Raw genomic sequence first — 18,777 nt, 5'->3', positions numbered from 1 at the left:
GGTTTGCACAAGTAACCTGTGCATGCGTTTTAGCCAATGTATTTAGTTCAATAAAACACATACTGTATAAGGGATGATGGTGTTGATGATTTACCTTGGATACGAGCGAGAGTGAGCTTGCAGTGTATTCGCGTATAGCGAGTGCAATCGGGCAGCAACTGAATGGCAATCCGCCGTCTCCTCTAAAGATTCAGCAAAGTAATACTTGGATTTACTCCAAGTGTCATTTACTCTGCTGCGTATAATAGCACCAAATTAATAACAAACAAAATATATTGACCATGTTCTGTTTTCTATTATGCGGAGTACATGTTTGTAATGACGCAAGATGAAAGCAAATACACCAGGGTTCAATAGAATCAAGTTGAGTCAAGTGTAAAAGCAGACCAACACTGCGGGGGGCGCTGGGAACAATTGGCCCCGGACCGCAGCAAACGTGCCCAGTGTGAAAACGCCCTAAAAGACTTGTTCTTCAAGGCCGCTGATGGCCTTTCATTCTCTTCATTAGTATTTCAGGTAATTATGAAAGCGTCAAATATTGATTTATTCAAAAGAAAGTGCTGATGCTGCCCTAAGATGTGATCAATTTATTGTTGCCTCCCTGTGGGAATCATGAATCAAAGTGGGAATTTATCAGTTTACAATGGGCAATAACACTCGCATTGTTCCTATTGCTTAAAGATCAGGGGTCGTAAATGAGCCCATCACTCCAAGTCTCTTCCACCATGGATGTATTTATTCTTTAGAAGCCATCAAGGCAACTTAAAAGAAAAGGATACAATTAAGTGATTTACATCAGTTGTTTAAATCTCATTTCTCTTCATATAATGAGACAACCACAGTAGAGCTAGTGTCAAACAAATAGGGGTTTCATAGCAGCACCATAAAACAAGAGTCTGTTTCTGAAAACTTCTGGAATCACATGATATCTTCATTTTGACAGAGGTATAATTTGCAGTACACGTTTCATTTACAGGTCTTAAACAGCTGGTCATAAATACTTCTCTCTATATAAAGCTCTCTGGGGGAGCAGGGAATATCATCTACATTCTTCCATGAGCGGAGTTAAACACAGGACTGTTTGTGTTGAGCTGTGAAATAGAGGCAGCCATTTTGATGTGAAAAAAGATACGGCCATCTCAGTACACACAGGGGCTTGCGACAAACGATTCGTATTTGACAGGTTATGATTGATGATGGCAAGGTCCGGGGGACACTGGGAAGGCCAATGACCTCTGGTCTCAGGCCAGGCCTACAGGGGACAACAGTCCTGGTACGAATTCACTCACAGCGGGGGAGAACCTTTCGTGCATTCGTTTTTAATGTGTTCCGGACACATAGTGAAGCTGAGAAGATTTCAACCACAGTTTTCATTTTCTTACTATCGTCAAGCTGTTACTTGATCCTGTGACTGAACTGACGTGGAACTTCTTTCTGGGAGGGAAATCTTTTGCTTTGGAAACATTTTGCATTTGCAACTATCCAAAAGTCTCTCTAACAAGAAAAACAGTAATATTGTGAAATATTATTACAATTTCAAATGTTTTGTATTTAAATTTCAGAATGCAATTTAAACTTATGATGGCAAAGCTGGATTTTCAGCAATCGTTATTTCCATCTTACATGATTCTTCAGGAGTCTTTTTTTTTTTATTCTCAATGTTGTGGCGCGTAATATTTTTGTGGAAACTGACATTTTTTTTTCAGGATTCTTCTTTCTGAACCATTACTTTTTTTATTTATATTTGGGCTGGGACATATTTTGGGACAAATATTATATACTAATTTGGATTACTTTTCAGGGTAATTTGAACTACTTAAATTAAATTTTCTTAATTATGATAGCTCTAACAACATGAAGGTAAATGATGATAGATTTTTCATTTTGGTGTGAACTATCACTTTAAGATTTGCTAGAACCAGAAACTGTTTTTAATAAATGTTACAACTCAAAATTCTTGCATTTTAGATATGTGCACAACAAATACGACATTATTCACACTGCACGTCAAAATACATTTAAGACGCGTGTCCTACTTGCATTCTGAAATCTTTGCTAGGTTGAAGCTCAGATTGCACAGTAACCAATACTTGTCAAAGATCTAAATATGAACTTGGTATCACTGATCATTGACCTTTCCTCTATTATACTGTACTGCTAAAATTTACCTACCAAAATAACGGCAGGTGGATCGTTTGCATGCGGTCATTCGTCTTGCTCATGTCAAACACACAAAAAAAATCAGGCTATTGATCGCTTTACAGACATTCAGTTAATATGTAAATGTAAGAGAGAACTGACGACAACAAAATTAATTTACACAGATGTTCCCTTAAGAACATCTAGCAATAAGTTGCACAAAAAACTCAAGTTTTGAAAACCTTTAGTGATAATAGTAAAATAAAAATGGCATTACAATTATTAAAACATTATTACAATAAATAATAATAATAAGCAGTAGATTGAAATGTTACCATACATTATTTGACCAAATATTTTAATAGTCATGAAGCCAAAATGCATAACTAAATGTTGGCAAAAGCATTACACTGGCCATTGCCAAATACAAAAAGAGAGAGCCCTAAAGCAGAGGTTCAAATCCTTTTTATCAGCTGAAACCTTAAGACCTTAATTATTTATTGTACGCCCTGATATTTTTAGTTATTCAAATATATCAATAAATATAATGAATTTTAGACATGCATGTCTACAGATGTTACTATTTTGAAAAAAATATGTTTAATTAAATTAATACAAGTGTCCATTTTTATATACATTTTATTTATATATAAAATATATTGTATATATTTATGTTTTTTATTTATTAAGACATTTCTATCACCATATAATCAACTTCCTGCATTACTATTATCACTAGTACTATTATTTGTGAACCCCCAGGCGGAATCAAAAAACCTAAAGTAAAAGGCAAAATCTTAATCACAACAAAACCTGCCGGATTACAGAATGTCAGTAATACAGATAGTATTCGCCAGGAAACCTGTTGTTAACGTGTCAAAGAGCTGCGATCATGAAGTTCAGGAAAGTCGGGAAAACACTCTCAGCAAGTGCAGCTTTTAATAAGAGCTGTAATGTGATATTAGCTGTTTGTGTTATCGTCTCAAATTGCAACATGCCATTAATCTTATTCAATCCAAATATGTCTTGAAATGTCATTTATAATATGCAGTATGTCGCTTGTAATATGATCCCTACCAAATTTCAAACAAGAAAAACCACTAACGATGTGCTGCTATGAACACCCATCTCAGTGGGGGCAGCATATTTGACATTTTCACAGGAGCAAGCGATTTTGCTCTAGTACAAAGAAGTACACTCAGGATTATCAAATTATCACCGGTCACTGTTGAAGCTCACACAGAAATTTGAAGCTTCCGAGCGAAGGAAAATGGACCTATGACAACAACGTGTACAATCAGATATGATGAATTTAACCACAGTCACTGACAAAATATCCCATAGTACTACTGTGACTTTGACTTTTTGATTGCCAAAAATAACATATATCCATATGTAACATCTATGTTTAGAGCGGTAGGTGTAGATTTGCAGAGGCACAATCTGTTTCTATACTTCAGCCTCATAAGCCCCAGATACCCATCTACTGACTGAACATGTATCGTGAATCTCTGTCACAATGGTCTCATCTCAGTTAACAAACAGCTCCAACTGTCGTTCACAAAATCACCATAATGAGTGACAATGTAATATGGAGAATGTTAAATGGGAGTTCCCATTCTATTCATGCTGTCAGTGTGATAAAACAGCAAACTCGGTCATTTAACACCATGGAGACCTGATGGACTACACAACAGTAAAACAAGTACAGCAGGTAACCTGGATAATGTGCTGAAAGATTCATTTATAATAGGCAGATCCATAACATAAAAAAGCTTTATTCTAAAACAATAGGGCAGATTTAGTTTTTTAAGATTAAAGTGTCAAACATAGAAAACATGAACTGATAGTTAAATGAAAGTTTGTTTAAAATACCCCAGGAGCATTAAAAAGAGTTGTTTTACCAATCTGTATTAAAGTAAGTGAACCCTTGATGAGTGCATTAGGTGTTCTATACGGATCAATACAGATTTAGACATCAAGCATAAGAACAGGCAGCAGAGGCAGATTTAATTATATTTGATCTCATGCCTGAGCTGACGGGAAGAGCTTCACTTCGCTGCATTCAGGCATTTTTATGTGATGGCATCACTAGACTGGGTGACTCCTCGTTGGCTGTCTCAGATGGATTAGCCCATGGCGCAATAACAACAGCATGAACCGCGATAAAACCTGGCCTGCATTCCTGTCATCACAAATTCAAACAGATGAGACAAGAGTTAAATGACAACTCAATCCTCTCTGTCATCTGTCGCCTCTCAGGAAAAATACATCAGATATCCTGTGACCTGTAACTGCCTCAAACTTTAAACTAAACCACCAAGGTGGAGTTCTGCTAAAACAAGAAAATCTGTTGCAAAGATAGTTTGACTAGTCAAAAATGGCCACACATGATGTATAAACAAAGTATACTACAAAAAACTGGTATGGAAACTGTAACTGGTATGGAAAGCTTCAGAAAAGATTTACTGTGTATAATACTAACTAACTATTATTTTGATGATTGATTAATCTAACAATTTTTTTTTAACGATTAGTTGAATAAATCTATTGATTATTTTTAAGATTAATAAAAATTATTTTCTGATCAGTCGATTAATCCTTTACTTCCCCAAACAATAAATAATAACCGTAACTTCTGCCATTAATATTTCAATTTTTTTTTTTTTTTTACAATAAAAACTAAGTGCAAAGAATTAAAAGGTATCTATCAGTAATACAAATGTCCATGATGGCTCCATTCATAGTCGCTGTTTGGGATTGACAGCAAGGAGTGAGTCTTGAAATGTTTCGTTCTTAAAAAGTCAAATACACACAACATTGTCAAAATGGCCATCTTGGCAAGTATTAAGTTAAACACAGTTTACGTTTTGGAAAGTAAATAGTTGAGAAAAAACGCATGATGTGTAACAGTGTATTGGATCCGTGCACAAACTCTTAAAGTGACAGCAGCCTAATATTCCTGTCATGTTAATAAAAGAACAAAAGACAAAGAAAATCACTCTCTGCTCTTGACTGAATATATTTTGTAACTTTAATGGTAAGCATTAATATGTATTTAATTTTTACAATGAAGACTAATGAATAATGAAGACTATTATTGCGCCAAGGGAGAGTGACCTTTCATTCTGGGTGCTTAAATACCACCCACTGAAGTGCAGCTTCACTTGAATTCAAAACATTTCAACCTGCAAGCAAAGGTTTTAGAGTCACAAACAATGACAGCAGAACAGAGAGCAAATTTGTGCGTGTGTGATGAAAACGGCACAAAGGCAAACAAAAATGTACTTGAACTGCAAAGAGGTTTGCTATTAATTACTTTATTTTTGTAATTAAAACAGCTTTAAGAAAACTTTTTGTTTGCAATATTTTTTTTTTAAATACAATATAATTATTTTTGCTCTCAAACACAGTATGTTTGACTGATTAAAAAAGACAAAAGTAACAAGAGTAACTAATTATAATAGATTATAATTAGTAATGCTATGATTGCAATTTCATTTGACTTTTTACCTTTTCAAAACTTGACCTTATTCTTGAAAAAGGCTTATTATGCTATTTTTTTTTTTTTCTCTATTTATTTTAATGTGGCATCTTTTTGAAAAGGGAAACAACATTTATCAAATTAATTAATTAAATTATGAATAAATATATAATATATTCATTTATTATTAATAATGTAAGTAATCCAATACTGTACATTTTCATTGTACATTGCTGGATATCTCCCCTTCGTGGATGCAAAACTTGTAACAACAACAACAACAACAACAACAACAACAACATCATCATAGCACTAATACTGTATGGAGTGCATATGGACAAAAGCATGAAGTGAGCTCTGAATAGCCAGCCGTCACAATGTTGTGAGCTATTCAGTAATAATAATATTACAGAAAATCTGCAAGGATTTTATTGAGATCCTGCTAAGTACCTCTAGTGTAATGTGTAAGGAAGCCACAGTCACAACTGTTAGAAAAGCACATCTGTCATTGTTCATGGATTAAGAGTGTTTCTTGCTAAAAAAAAAAAATTCTCAGAAAACAAGCTGCTGCATTTTCTGTTTGTCTTGCAGACCACTGCGCCTGACAAGTTCATAATACAACTTTTCATTCAATCATACTCAAGTACATTTCAAACAAAAGTGGTGTGATATTGGCTGTATATGTTATATTACAGCTATGGCTTTTAATGTACAATAAATCAAAGTGAACAGATAAACTTAAATGAAAACTAAAAGGAGGAAAATCCTCTGAAGAACAGAATTATATATTACATATTCTATTCTATTTGGAAGCTGATGTATTACTTTGTTTACACTACCATTCAAAATTTTTGGGGCAGTTACGATTTTTACTGTTTTACTCTTATACTCTCCAGGCTGCATTTATGTAATCAAAAATGCAGTAAAAACAGTAATATTCTGAAATATTACAAAAAATGTCTAATTTAGCATATATTATATATTTATTATTATATTTTATTTTATTTAGAAATATATCATCTTCATATTTGATTGTATTATGAAAATAATTGAATGCATTGTTTGCTCACATAGATACTACAAAAGTGTAACAAGTTTACGGAAACAAAATCAACTTGGACGTTAACCAAAATGACAGTGAATATACACCATATTAGCAAAACAGAAGTTTTGTAACATATTACAACAAAGACGGTCCTGTGTACTTAAAATAGCTCTGTCCTGTCTTGGAAAGTCTTCAAAGGCTGCAAACTTCCTCATATTATGCAGGGCCATTAATGCCTCTATTTCCTCTATAAAATATCGGAGACTGATCGGTGGGAAAAAACGTCTCCGATGATGTAGCTCCCTCCTCAATAAAGCAAAAAAAGATTCATTATGCTATGGCGGCTAACATAATGCCAGGATGCTGCCTTCCCCACTGTGGCAAGGTCATCCCCTCAGGGATGTTTTCACATAATCTGAGAGTAATTATAAAACAAACAGCAGAAGCCGTTGTTTCAGATAGCATCAGGGGCAGAGACACGCCACAGTGGCAGCAACACTTCAGAGAAATGGACGGTTCAAGCAGGAAACCTGAAAAAGCCTATCACAATAGTATCTACACATTCTCAGCCTTTACCAAAACAATAAACCCTGCATTTCTATTGTTGGCAAGACTGCAGATGGGTGCTTGGACATTTATGATGCTTTGTTCCCAAACACAGGTGGCACACAATTATATCAAACCTACTTTTTCCAATTGCTCTTATGAAATGAGATCCTTGTTATATTAATTCTTTTAAAAATACTGAAAACCTTATATTTATAAGCTTGTTTTGTTATTTGCTTTGCTATGAAGATCGGTGAATACAATTGTACCTGGAATATGGCTAAAATATCACCCGCAAGTCCTATAATTACCATATGTGAGCCTTATCATCTAAAGGCAACATGTGGTTTTGCAATGTGGGTGTGAAGGGGTGTGTGCTTCTGCCATTCGTGATCTGAATAGCTGTACATAACAAGACTCACCTCTTTTTTGCATGAAACTGAAGAGATCGTCAAGAAACTCCTTCCTTTTCTCATCATCGTCCAGTTCGTATAGCTGTGAAATGAAAAAGATGCTTTTTTTAGTATTGTGATGATTTTGCTTTGAGTTATTACAGTTATGAAGTTTTAAACTGTGAAGCATATACAAGACACCCCATCTATCGTTAAATGCATTATATTAAGGCTGGATGCTAATACATCCACACCAGTGGGAAACCACATGCATTTTAAGGGCGCTTTTCAATTTATTGGCATATCCATTATGTTTTCTCATCCTGTCCCCGCTCTCTGAATGGACATGCTCAAAAGAGCCTTTTAAAAGCCATCTCGTGAAGGAGAAGACTGCAACCTGATGGAAATATGTTCCTCAACCTTCACTTTCAATAAGTCTTAGGCCACGTTAACAGGCGGGCAGGTCGATACAGGAAGACAGAGGGATGACCTTTGGAAACAGCGGGGCACATGGAACAAGGCCCCGGAGATAATAACCGATCATTTAGGAGTGTATTAGCTGTCACCAATATTAAAGGACCAATGCAATCAATGCCTCGGAAAAAGGTACAGTGGGTTTACCGTGTGAATACGACACAACAGGCTTTTACCCATATGTGACATTTCCAAACCTGCAGCACGAATAAAACATGTTCTGATCGAAATACGACAAGCAAACAAAGAAAATCGCATGAATGAAGCTCTAAAATGCAGTAAAGCCTGTCAAGTGACCTGCACCTGATATGTCAAAATCTATGTGCTTCATAATTTTAAGATGTATGGCAAGGTGACATTTGAATCTGTTCAGCGGTTGTCCATATCTGTGGGTTTAATCGGTTTGTGTAGATCAACTGTGTGGCAGGTTGTTGAGCGACATAATGTAAACCCTAACGAAACAGGCACAGAACGTGTAACATGAGAATTCGGCTTCTCTTAAAGTATGCAGATTTAAACGCAGATGTTGCGCAAGTAAGACAAGAAAACATTCTGGGATAAATCATTCAAGGGAAAATATACATTCCAAAACCCAAATTGGTTTGAGATATTTTATCAAAACATTTTAAAATAGCATTTCTCATTTTTAAACAATACCAGGTGAATTTGTCCACATCTTAAATACATTGCTCACTTTTATCTATCCAGCACTCTGCCCTCTTCACTTGAGGTGCCAGGAGCTATAACAGTAAATTAGAGATTCATTAAGATTGAGGTGATGTAATTGTGACACTGTCACTTTCAGAGGCCATCGCTAAGCTAGGGTGACCAGCAAAGGGGTAATTAATGACGTCTACAATGTTGCATTAAATATTAACAGATGGAAAATACATTAGAGCACTGCTTCACCTTTGAGTGGTCCATTACGGTAATATTAGGTCTATTCCCAGCATCATGACTGCAGGAATGCAGAGCACTGATGCATGTAGTCTCACAAGACTCACGTTAATCTATATTTTGGTGTGACATGATTTATATGAATTTGAAATCACTGATTATACGGCATAATCTATTTTGTTAAATTACATACAGTGTTGTCCAAAAGCCTGTGACTGCACTGGTGAGCTGAGATTTAAAATCTAATTTATGACGTAAATTATAAAATGAATCAGAAATATTAAAGATTCTCCACTATCTCTAATAGCAGATATTCTCAAACCATGCTGGAGAATTTGATAAACAGGTTTTAAACAAAGGGAGTGCAAAGGGACAATGGGAGACAATCCAAATAATTCACTTTCCAAATGCATTTATTGTGCTAATGACATAATGTCTTAATTAAATTATAAAAATTATAAATATACCTAATTAACTGTTCATTGATTTAAACCTCCCTCACTATCTGCGCACAAGTCACATGTCTATGTCATTCATAAGCCATTCTGTCGTTCCTTACTGATCTACTCAGTTGCTGAGCACATGTGTGTGATCATTATAAAGCGCCTCAATGATTCCTTGTAGTTTCGAATGACACAAGCTGCTTATAGTGTCAAGCCCCCGAGGCTGCTGTTACACTCTGTGATCACACCCTGACTCAACCTTCAGCAACTACCGGTTCAACATGTATGGACCAACAAAATATGGATGAATTACAATCAAAATATGCCATTGATTTATCATTGCATTTATTTGCACAACTCATCAAAAGCAGGACATACAAAGTAAAATATGCTTTTAATCTTGATCTCAGTATATCACTCTTCTTTAAGTGTTATTGCTGAAAGAAGTATCTCGCCGGGATTTCAGTAGAGGGAGCTCTTGACAACACAATAAATGATCACACGCAACTGAAATGTTCAGCTTCTACCAAGACATTGTTACCAGGGCTCTCAGGACAAAACCAGACCTCTCCTGACTGACATTGAGGGGTCCAGCAAATCAAGGACACTGACTCCCAGAGTAGGAAAAAAAAATATTGTGTTGTACAATTAATGTCCAAGAGAGACAAGTTTCACAATCCTTATATCAGGTACGTTGGCTGGTGACAGGGTGACATTCTTTGTGACTGAACACACACACACACACCGCTCATTTTGACAAAAGCAATGAAGGGGGAGCTGGGATATGACTTTGAACCCAGTTAAAATGGAGCTTCAGGCAGTCTAGAGCTGTTACATGTCATACTAAAACCTGGAAGCTCAGCAGAGAGACTGACTGTTGACCTAAAAGTTTGGAAATGCTTTTACTTCTATACCTCGTGACCTCTGTGACACTGCAAATAATACACACTCACTCTGTGTTATACTCATGGGCGTGCTCATTCAAAAGTTCGGCTAGCAGCACAGATGTAAGGGAAAAATAAAGGTAAAAGTAAAATAACTTTAGGTGTAAATATTAGTGCCCTTTTAAACATATTTTTATTATGATCTTTCCATGAGCTCTCACAAATACCCAATTCTGATTAGTCAATCGTGGCATTCTGTTGTCAACATTTTTTGTAAAGTAAAATATTACAATTTCTACCTGATAAAATATTTTTCAACTTGGCATAACTATAAAAATGTGTATTCATAAAATGTTTAAAAACGGCTAAATAGTTACACGATTTTATCAATTTATATGACTTTGCCAGTTATAGGAATTACACTTTTAAAACGATTCTTATTGAGGGGGTGAATTATAATAAGAATCTTGATTTTCAGTAGTTTCAGCTTATTTTGCTGCTTCCTTTTTCTTTTGAATAATTTTGATTCATCTTGTGGCCCCTGGCTGAGAACCAGTACGCTGGCAAAACACTTCATGGCTCTCAAAGCACTCTGCAGTCTCTTTATTCTCACTAAAAAACTAATTAAAATCAATGTTTCATGTCCATTTATTTATTCATTTGGTAAACAGCTTAATAAAAACATTTATAATATACAGTATATTGGTCATTACCGCAAAATAAATGGATCACCCTGTGAGGGTATATTTTGTGATAATGACCTACAATATGCCTAATGTAAGCTTAAACCAAGAGTAAAAGTACATAATTGCTGTTTATATATATATATATATATATATATATATATATATATATATATATATATATATATATTTATTAATTAGAGACCACTGTCCGTAACTGGAGATTAAGAACAAAAAGTTAGTGGAATATATAATTTTGAAGGTAACAATCACCATCTGTGCTAACAACAAACCACTAATTAACAAGCATCAATACTGAAAAAAAAAAAAAAAAATCCCATGACAATAGAATCGATCACAAGAAGCTCCCTCGTTGTGTGTGGCACTGATAGTGTGTGTGTGTGTGTGTGTGTGTGTGCACTGGGTGCCGGAGCTCCTAGGAAACTGCTGGGCTTAGTGTGGCTCTGTGTGTTTGAATGTGAGTGTGTGAGAAGCACAGGCGCAAGGGAGCAGGAGTTAATTAGAGAACAACACAACTGGTCACGCTGGCACTGGTCCAAACTGGCCGACTGCCAGTGCTGCTTTCATTCCATTACACACACACACACACACACACACACACACACACACACACACACACACACACACACACACACACACACACACACACACACACACACACACACACACACACACACACACACACACACACACACACACACACACACACACACACACACACACACACACACACACACACACACACACACACACACACACACACACACACACACACACACGCACACACACACGCACGCACACACACGCACGCACACACACGCACACTCAGCTGACATAATGAGATGTGTAAGCTAATATGAAGAGCTGATCTTTGTCTTTCCTTGATGGAGTTCCTCCTAATGGCATTTGATCGGGTACTTGAGCTGACGGACTGGATTAAGTGGCAGTGAGTTGAGCATGTACTGGCAGAGCTAAGTGTTATTTTACAGGGCCAGTGCAGGATGCCTCTTTAACTCCCACGTGGGAGGTGTGAGAAAGGCCCTTCTGTGATGAGCATGGACCTTTGCCCAGACTAAATCAGATTGTCATGGTGTACTTGTGTACGAAACTGATTTGTTGGACTTGACTTGAAATTAAAATGTATAATGTCATCACATACTGTATTTATTAAATATTTTACAAGGTTGTATGTATTACAGGCTAAAATAAAAAATAAAATAACCACTAAACTGAATATCATGACAATATTTTAGGTAATTTTCAAAAGTGTAGCTTTTTAAGTAACAAGCTACATTTTCAATAATTGCAAGATCGAAATCACTTTTTTGTCACACTGTATGGAAAAGTGGTTATTTTTTGGGCCGCCTATTAATTATCCAGGTCACTTACTGCACTCAAATAAAATTTATATCAAATAAACCTTACCTAAACATTATGGTGGATTATTATTCTATTATAATAAATATATAAAAAATATTAAAACATTGAATAATTAGAATAAAAATTATAGGTAATAATTACAAAAACAACAATAATTATTATTATTATGATGTCATTAAAATGCATGTCATTATTTTACATATAAAGTGAAAATTAGCCCATGATTTACTGACCGTCAAACCATCCTATAGGTGTATATGACTTTCTTCTTTCAGACGAATACAATCGGAGTTATATTAATAAACACCCTGACGCTTCTGAGCTTTATAATGCCATGAGTTTGGGTAAGAAAAATATTCACGCTACAAAGTAAAATCTAGCTTCCGACCAAACGGCCATACGCAGTCTCCTTGTGTCGGAAGTAGCGTAGTGCGTCATGGCGTAGCGCGAATATCAACAGTACGTCCGCATTACCTGCATAAGTTGTGCTTTACACTTAAGTCGAATTCATATGTTCGTTTGGCCGGAAGCTAATTACTGTTTGATTTTTTTTCTTTTTTCTTTACTTTGTTCAGCACTTTGGATACAGTAGCTCTGCTATGTTTAAATAGTACAGTACAGTAGCCGTCATATAATGCAATCCTGGCTCAGAAATCAACCGTCACTTCTGCTTTCATCAAGAGAATGTGGGGATGGTCCATTAACTTCTTACCATTTTCTTTCACCATTTTGTTTTACTGTGTGATTTGCGGACTAACGCTTTGTCCATGAGATTGCAAAAGACGTCTGAAGCTACTCTGCCCAACCTCAAGTTCCACAGAGATGATCAGATGTAAAAAGGTATCTGAATAAGACCCTTTTTCAGTCTTTGCAACTGTTATTTCCTCACATCTTCTTCTGATAATTTTACCTTTGACATTAATGAAATTCACTGTGCTAGAGTGCCACAGATTGATCTCATGTAGGGATAAGAAAAAAAGAAAAAAGAAAGAGAATGTCGGCTGTCTGACAGAATTTAAGACACTTTAATGGCAAATCCCCATAGTGCAATTAAGGGATTAGGCTGAAAACTGCTCAGCACTCACATTTCGCTCTTTAATTACAAGTGAAAAACACAGCAAATCTTCAGTCACTCAAGCAGAGCCCCATGAATTATACATAATCTGACCAGGACATTTTCTGTATGTGTGTTTTCCATCAATAATTTAATGTAAAAGCATGTAGCCATCTTTCAAAGGTTTGTATTTCCTTATGGCAGTATGCTGGTCCCGGATTACAGACAGTGGCTTCAAACCTGACCTTTGGGAGGATGTACAGAGAACGTTACGGCAGGCGCTACATAATGGATTTATCAGCTTACACATACAGTATCATACAGGGGTGATTGTTGCCTTTTTCTTAAAACTATTAAAAGTGAAAGAGTCATAAACACTATAGTGATGACTGAGGAGCAACTGATAAAGCTTTATTATACAGAATAAAATCTGAATGTACCCAAACTGTACATTGCATTCTTGATTACTGATTAACTATATAAAGCAATAAAAAATGCTTTTGAAATTGTAGAAACATCACAATCAAAGTGTCACAGGTCTTTTGTGGCGCTTCTCTCTGTCTGATGTTGTGAATAAGTGAAATATACATATGTTTCGGTATGCTGTTGTGGGAGTGGCGTATCTACTGTATACTAGTCTCAGCCGCAGACGGTCCAGTGAGCATCTTATGAATATCACACACAAAACTTGAAAGCTTGCATGATCTGGCAAACTCTAATCTGATTGACTGTCTTCATGCACACAGATATTTTATCCAGGACGCATTTACAAGGTACTGGACTGATACAATATTTGCTTTCTTGAGGAAGAACTAATCACTGGATTTGCCAAAGTTTATCAGATAAGAGACATCTAGAAATTATGATGACACATCCACTTTACACAACCAAGGTTATAGTTTGTTTGTTTTTTACAGTAAAGTTAAATGATCTATCCATCTTTCTTTCTTTCTTTCTTTCTTTCTTTCTTTCTTTCTTTCTTTCTTTCTTTCTTTCTTTCTTTCTCTTTCTTTCTTTCTTTCTTTCTTTCTTTCTTTCTTTCTTTCTTTCTTTCTTTCTTTCTTTCTATCTATCTATCTATCTATCTATCTATCTATCTCTTCATGACAGTCAATCTTCCTATCAAAACTCCTGTTGATTCCTCAACTGATTCTTTAATATATATATAACATGTATTGAAATGTGTTTATACTACAATCACATGAAAGTATTTATCAACTTATGTATTATATATTATCCAGCTCTATGTATCTGTCACTTGAGCAGAGGCATGTGACGCTATCAGATTTTCTCATTACGAAAATTGCTAAAGCTTTTAACACCGCATACATAGCCTGTTATTTTTAAAGGGGTAACTGTTATTTATGCCTTTCTGTAAGTGCCACCATGCTTCTCATCCATGCTGGGATTGTTTACATCAGAGTGCACATGCCTGTTTTACAAAATGGTGTTAAAATGAAGCAGTTATTGGAAACGAAGCATTCTAAAAATACATTATTAAAGGGTAACTAAACCCTAAAACTAAACCCTTTTTTTTAGTTAATGATCTGTAAGACTGGGGCTTTATTAGTGCTGTTCATTGATTTGAGTAAATGTTTTGACATTTGGGTATAAAGTAGTACCCAAAGCAGTAATATACTGTTAGCCAATATCCCGATGCCGTCCACACTGCTGAGAGTGACGTGTTCAATAAAAAAATAAAAAGATAAAAACAGAGGTTAAGAAAGCTTCTGATGTGGATATGTTTGACTAAACTGCAATTCAGCACTCCAGTCACGTGACATCAAGTTTATTAATATAACACTTTATACAATAGATTTCTTGTTGTGTCAGTGTCTCTTTCAGTTCAATTTCTACTCTAAAGCAACTCTCCAGTGTGTTCATGTTTTTACTCGTGTCTGACCTCGACAGTCAGAACAAAAGAAACGGACTTGAGAAGAAGGCGTAGCCTCTGGCCATGTTCACACAGCAACAGAATTTGGTTGTCAGTGTACTTGGGTCTTTCATACGTTCATACACATTTCAGTTATTTACGGGAGTGATGACTGTATTCTATTACCGAACTCACACCAGTACATTTTCAGGACTCACAACCGCATTCCTTGCGCTGTGTGAACTGAACCGGACTGGACAACTAGTTGTCTGTCTGTCAAGTCACACAGTGCAAGAGAGAGGCTCTGTGCTGCACAAACACATGCACCGTGTGTCACAGGTTTTCGTAGGGCTGTGCGATATAGCAAAAAAATTATCACAATATAATTTTTCATATAGTTCGGTATCGATAAAAAAAAATGTATAGCCTTTTTTTAAAAAGACAAATAGAAAAGTCACGCCATCTTTAACTTCGCAGTCCACTTACAGTCGAATGGAATACACCTTCAGTCAACATGATGTGTAGAGCGCAGTTCATGGTTGCATAGTGGTTTTACTTTAGGTAAAAAGCTTTGCAGCGACAGAGATATGAGCTGATATGAGCTCCACCAGAGCGGATCCCGTCAGTCTTGTGTTCTATGCACAACTCAAATGCTACGCTCTCCACCCAGATATTAAAGCTGCTGTCGGTTAATGGAAATTTTAACTTGCGGCTCGATTGGACTTTTGCCATGTGAAAACATTTCAGTTTTATGGATGCTGCCGTGATATTACTGTAGCTATGGCTTCTGGTAAGAGAATACTCCTGTTGAACGTTCATACAGACAGTATTCAAGACGTAACTATAATTTGCTGTGTGAACAGGACATTTCAAGACTCACACCTGTAAGTAAATGCGGTTGTCAATCCCCAAAACTGACAGCGTTAACGTACACCTATCTATTACATAATCACCATGGATCAATGGTAGTTCAAAGGCATTTACCAGTCAGACTGAACTTTTCCAGAAAGTTCACTTTGGCAAGCTGTTTTGAACTCCTAAAATGAACTCCAACTTTGTTTGGCCTAATTTTGTTCGAAATAACGTCCCACCAATTCTTCGATTTTACTTGAAGTAGGCCTATATCGGGCTTTAGCCAAATTGAGAATACCTGAACCTATGACACCTCTACATTGTCTCTACATCTTGATGCGAATGAATCATGTGACCCTAACTCAGTGAACAACATAAGAAAAACCTCCAACATTGTGTTTATACTTTGTTGGTTATAATCAAAGGATTCGCAAGTGTGCAGGAATCGCGCCGAACAAAAACTCTGCCATTCTGGGCAGTGTTGAATGGATTCTGTCTCACTTAAACACATCTGATTGGCCATTATGTTCACACACTTAACATATATGTCTGTGATTGGTTACAAAGCTCAAAGCTGCAAAAACGTGTTGTAAATAGAAACCTTTGACGCTCTTCACAGAGTGCAAACGTACCAGTACTGCAGAACGGCCTTTGACGGGACAAAGATTCATTTTGGCAGCCGCCAAATTATTATTTCAATGAAGGAAAAAACTTGCAAGTGTACAAAAGAGCTTTCCGTTTAAACGCACATGTATGAAAGGGGTGTGTGAGCTCTGTGTCTGGAAAGGTGGAAGGTTAGAGTAGTCTACCGACCTCTCCTACTCATTCGTTATTTCTTTTCTAGTGTCGCCTTTAGTTGTTATACAATGACTCAGCCCTATTATTACCAGCTTCCCCTTCATCTTTGCTTCTTCAAAGCCACATGCCCTCTGGTCCTGTATAATACAGATTTAGTCACACAAAATCATTTGGCCAAATCATCTTATTATTGCTGTCAATCTTTTATCATGAGATATATACTATATGATGTTTTTTTCCTGATGAGACCTGTATGAGACCTCTTTCACATGTCATTTCTCGCCGCTCCCTCAGAATTAATTACGACCCACACTAACATATCATAAGCTCTTATGAAACCAGGTTTTACAACATAACATTCCACCTGTCTCCCATTACCTACAAAAATGGGACATCTAATCTTGATAGATAAGCAAGCTTCTAGGCATTTAATTCAACACTGGGTTAATTCAACTATTCAATGTGTCCCCATAAATGGGCTCAAAAGAGCGCCTTTTGAGTACAATTAATGTGACAAATGTGTTGGGCGTGTGTTTGATGGATGGCGCCCACACCCAAATAGTTTCTTTACATGAAAAAGAAATGTGTGTAGGAGTCATGTTTTCAGATTAAATGGCTCATAACGCATCAGGCAATCCGATGATAAATTACCAATCAGGGGTTGGGACTACACCAGAAAGATAATACAATGACAAACAAAACTACACCACCTGGCGAAAAAAACAAAAACATTAAGTGGATGACTCATGAATGAAAATTTCAGAGATACCAACATTAAATGCAGATAATTAAAACCATATGATCACTAATCATTTGCCATTTTTAACAACATTAACAATTACAAAACCATCACCACAGTCAAGCTAAAAAAACATGCCATTATGTTTTTTTAATTATAGATGACTACATATAATTATAACTATATATAAATTTTGTTGTCATAAATATTAAAGTTTTTGTGGTATAATGTACCACATGGCTGAAACACAAACCATTTTTCAAAAACACTTACAACAAAAGCCATGCTGATGATCAAATGTATAGTATGTATCCAGTACTAGTTGGGAAAATAGACCGAAAACAGGCCATGAGAAAATATATCATATGGATTTGCCTTTAAATGCTAATCAATAATTGCATCATTATGCTGTAGCGATGACCCACACAGCATAAACGCAAAGAGAGGCTGCTGACATAAAGACTGTACCATTGATATATTGATCGCCTCCCCCAATCATTAATTTATGGAAAAATAGACTCAGCACAGTCTTGTGAGAGACGAGGGCTTTGTTTTATTCTGAAGCTGAGGGGAAGCGGGCTCTGTAGTGATAATAATGTCATCTGCCTGCCATCATGGTCTTCAAGGTCTTCATGGGAAATAAAGGGCTAGTTGTGTGTGTGTGTGTTATGGGGGAGTACCGTGATCTCTAATGCAGACATGACAGGAGAGGAAGAGAAGCTACATCTCTGGCCTTCACCTGTGTTTGAGCCAAGACAAGGGTCAGGCATGATTTATGCAATAAACAGTAATGAGGATGCAAGGAGTCTTCCTGCTATCTGCATCTGTGTGAGTAAAGATGTCACACAAATTACAAGCCAAAATATTGGTCTAGTCTACCACAGAATCTTGAAAAATATATTTTGATTACCGGTAATTCGATTTATTAAATGTATTTATTTTACTTTTTTAATTTTTTTTATTTTTATTATTGTTGTAAAGTAATTATTTTGCTTGAATTTATGTTTAAACAAAGCTACACACGCACACACTTACTGAACTACTAAACTGATTCCCCTCCCAGTTCACACAAA

At 36.1% G+C, this 18,777-nt stretch overlaps 1 protein-coding gene across 8 annotated transcripts in view; it reads right to left on the bottom strand.

Moving 5' to 3' along the window:
- Positions 1-18,777, bottom strand: part of arid3c (AT rich interactive domain 3C (BRIGHT-like)) — an 82,833-nt gene that overhangs the window by 21,819 nt on the left and 42,237 nt on the right. For all 8 annotated transcript variants that reach the window (XM_079606471.1, XM_079606470.1, XM_079606474.1 and 5 more), the window contains one exon: positions 7,637-7,709. In XM_079606471.1, the coding sequence (XP_079462597.1) occupies positions 7,637-7,709 (73 nt within the window). The remainder of the gene's footprint in view (positions 1-7,636; positions 7,710-18,777) is intronic.

The sequence above is a fragment of the Phoxinus phoxinus genome (assembly GCF_949152265.1).
Source record: "Phoxinus phoxinus genome assembly, chromosome: 3".
NCBI classification, from domain to species: domain Eukaryota; kingdom Metazoa; phylum Chordata; class Actinopteri; order Cypriniformes; family Leuciscidae; genus Phoxinus; species Phoxinus phoxinus.
The sequence above is the reverse complement of the archived record's forward strand: the minus strand, read 5'-3'. Positions and strand labels throughout refer to the sequence as shown.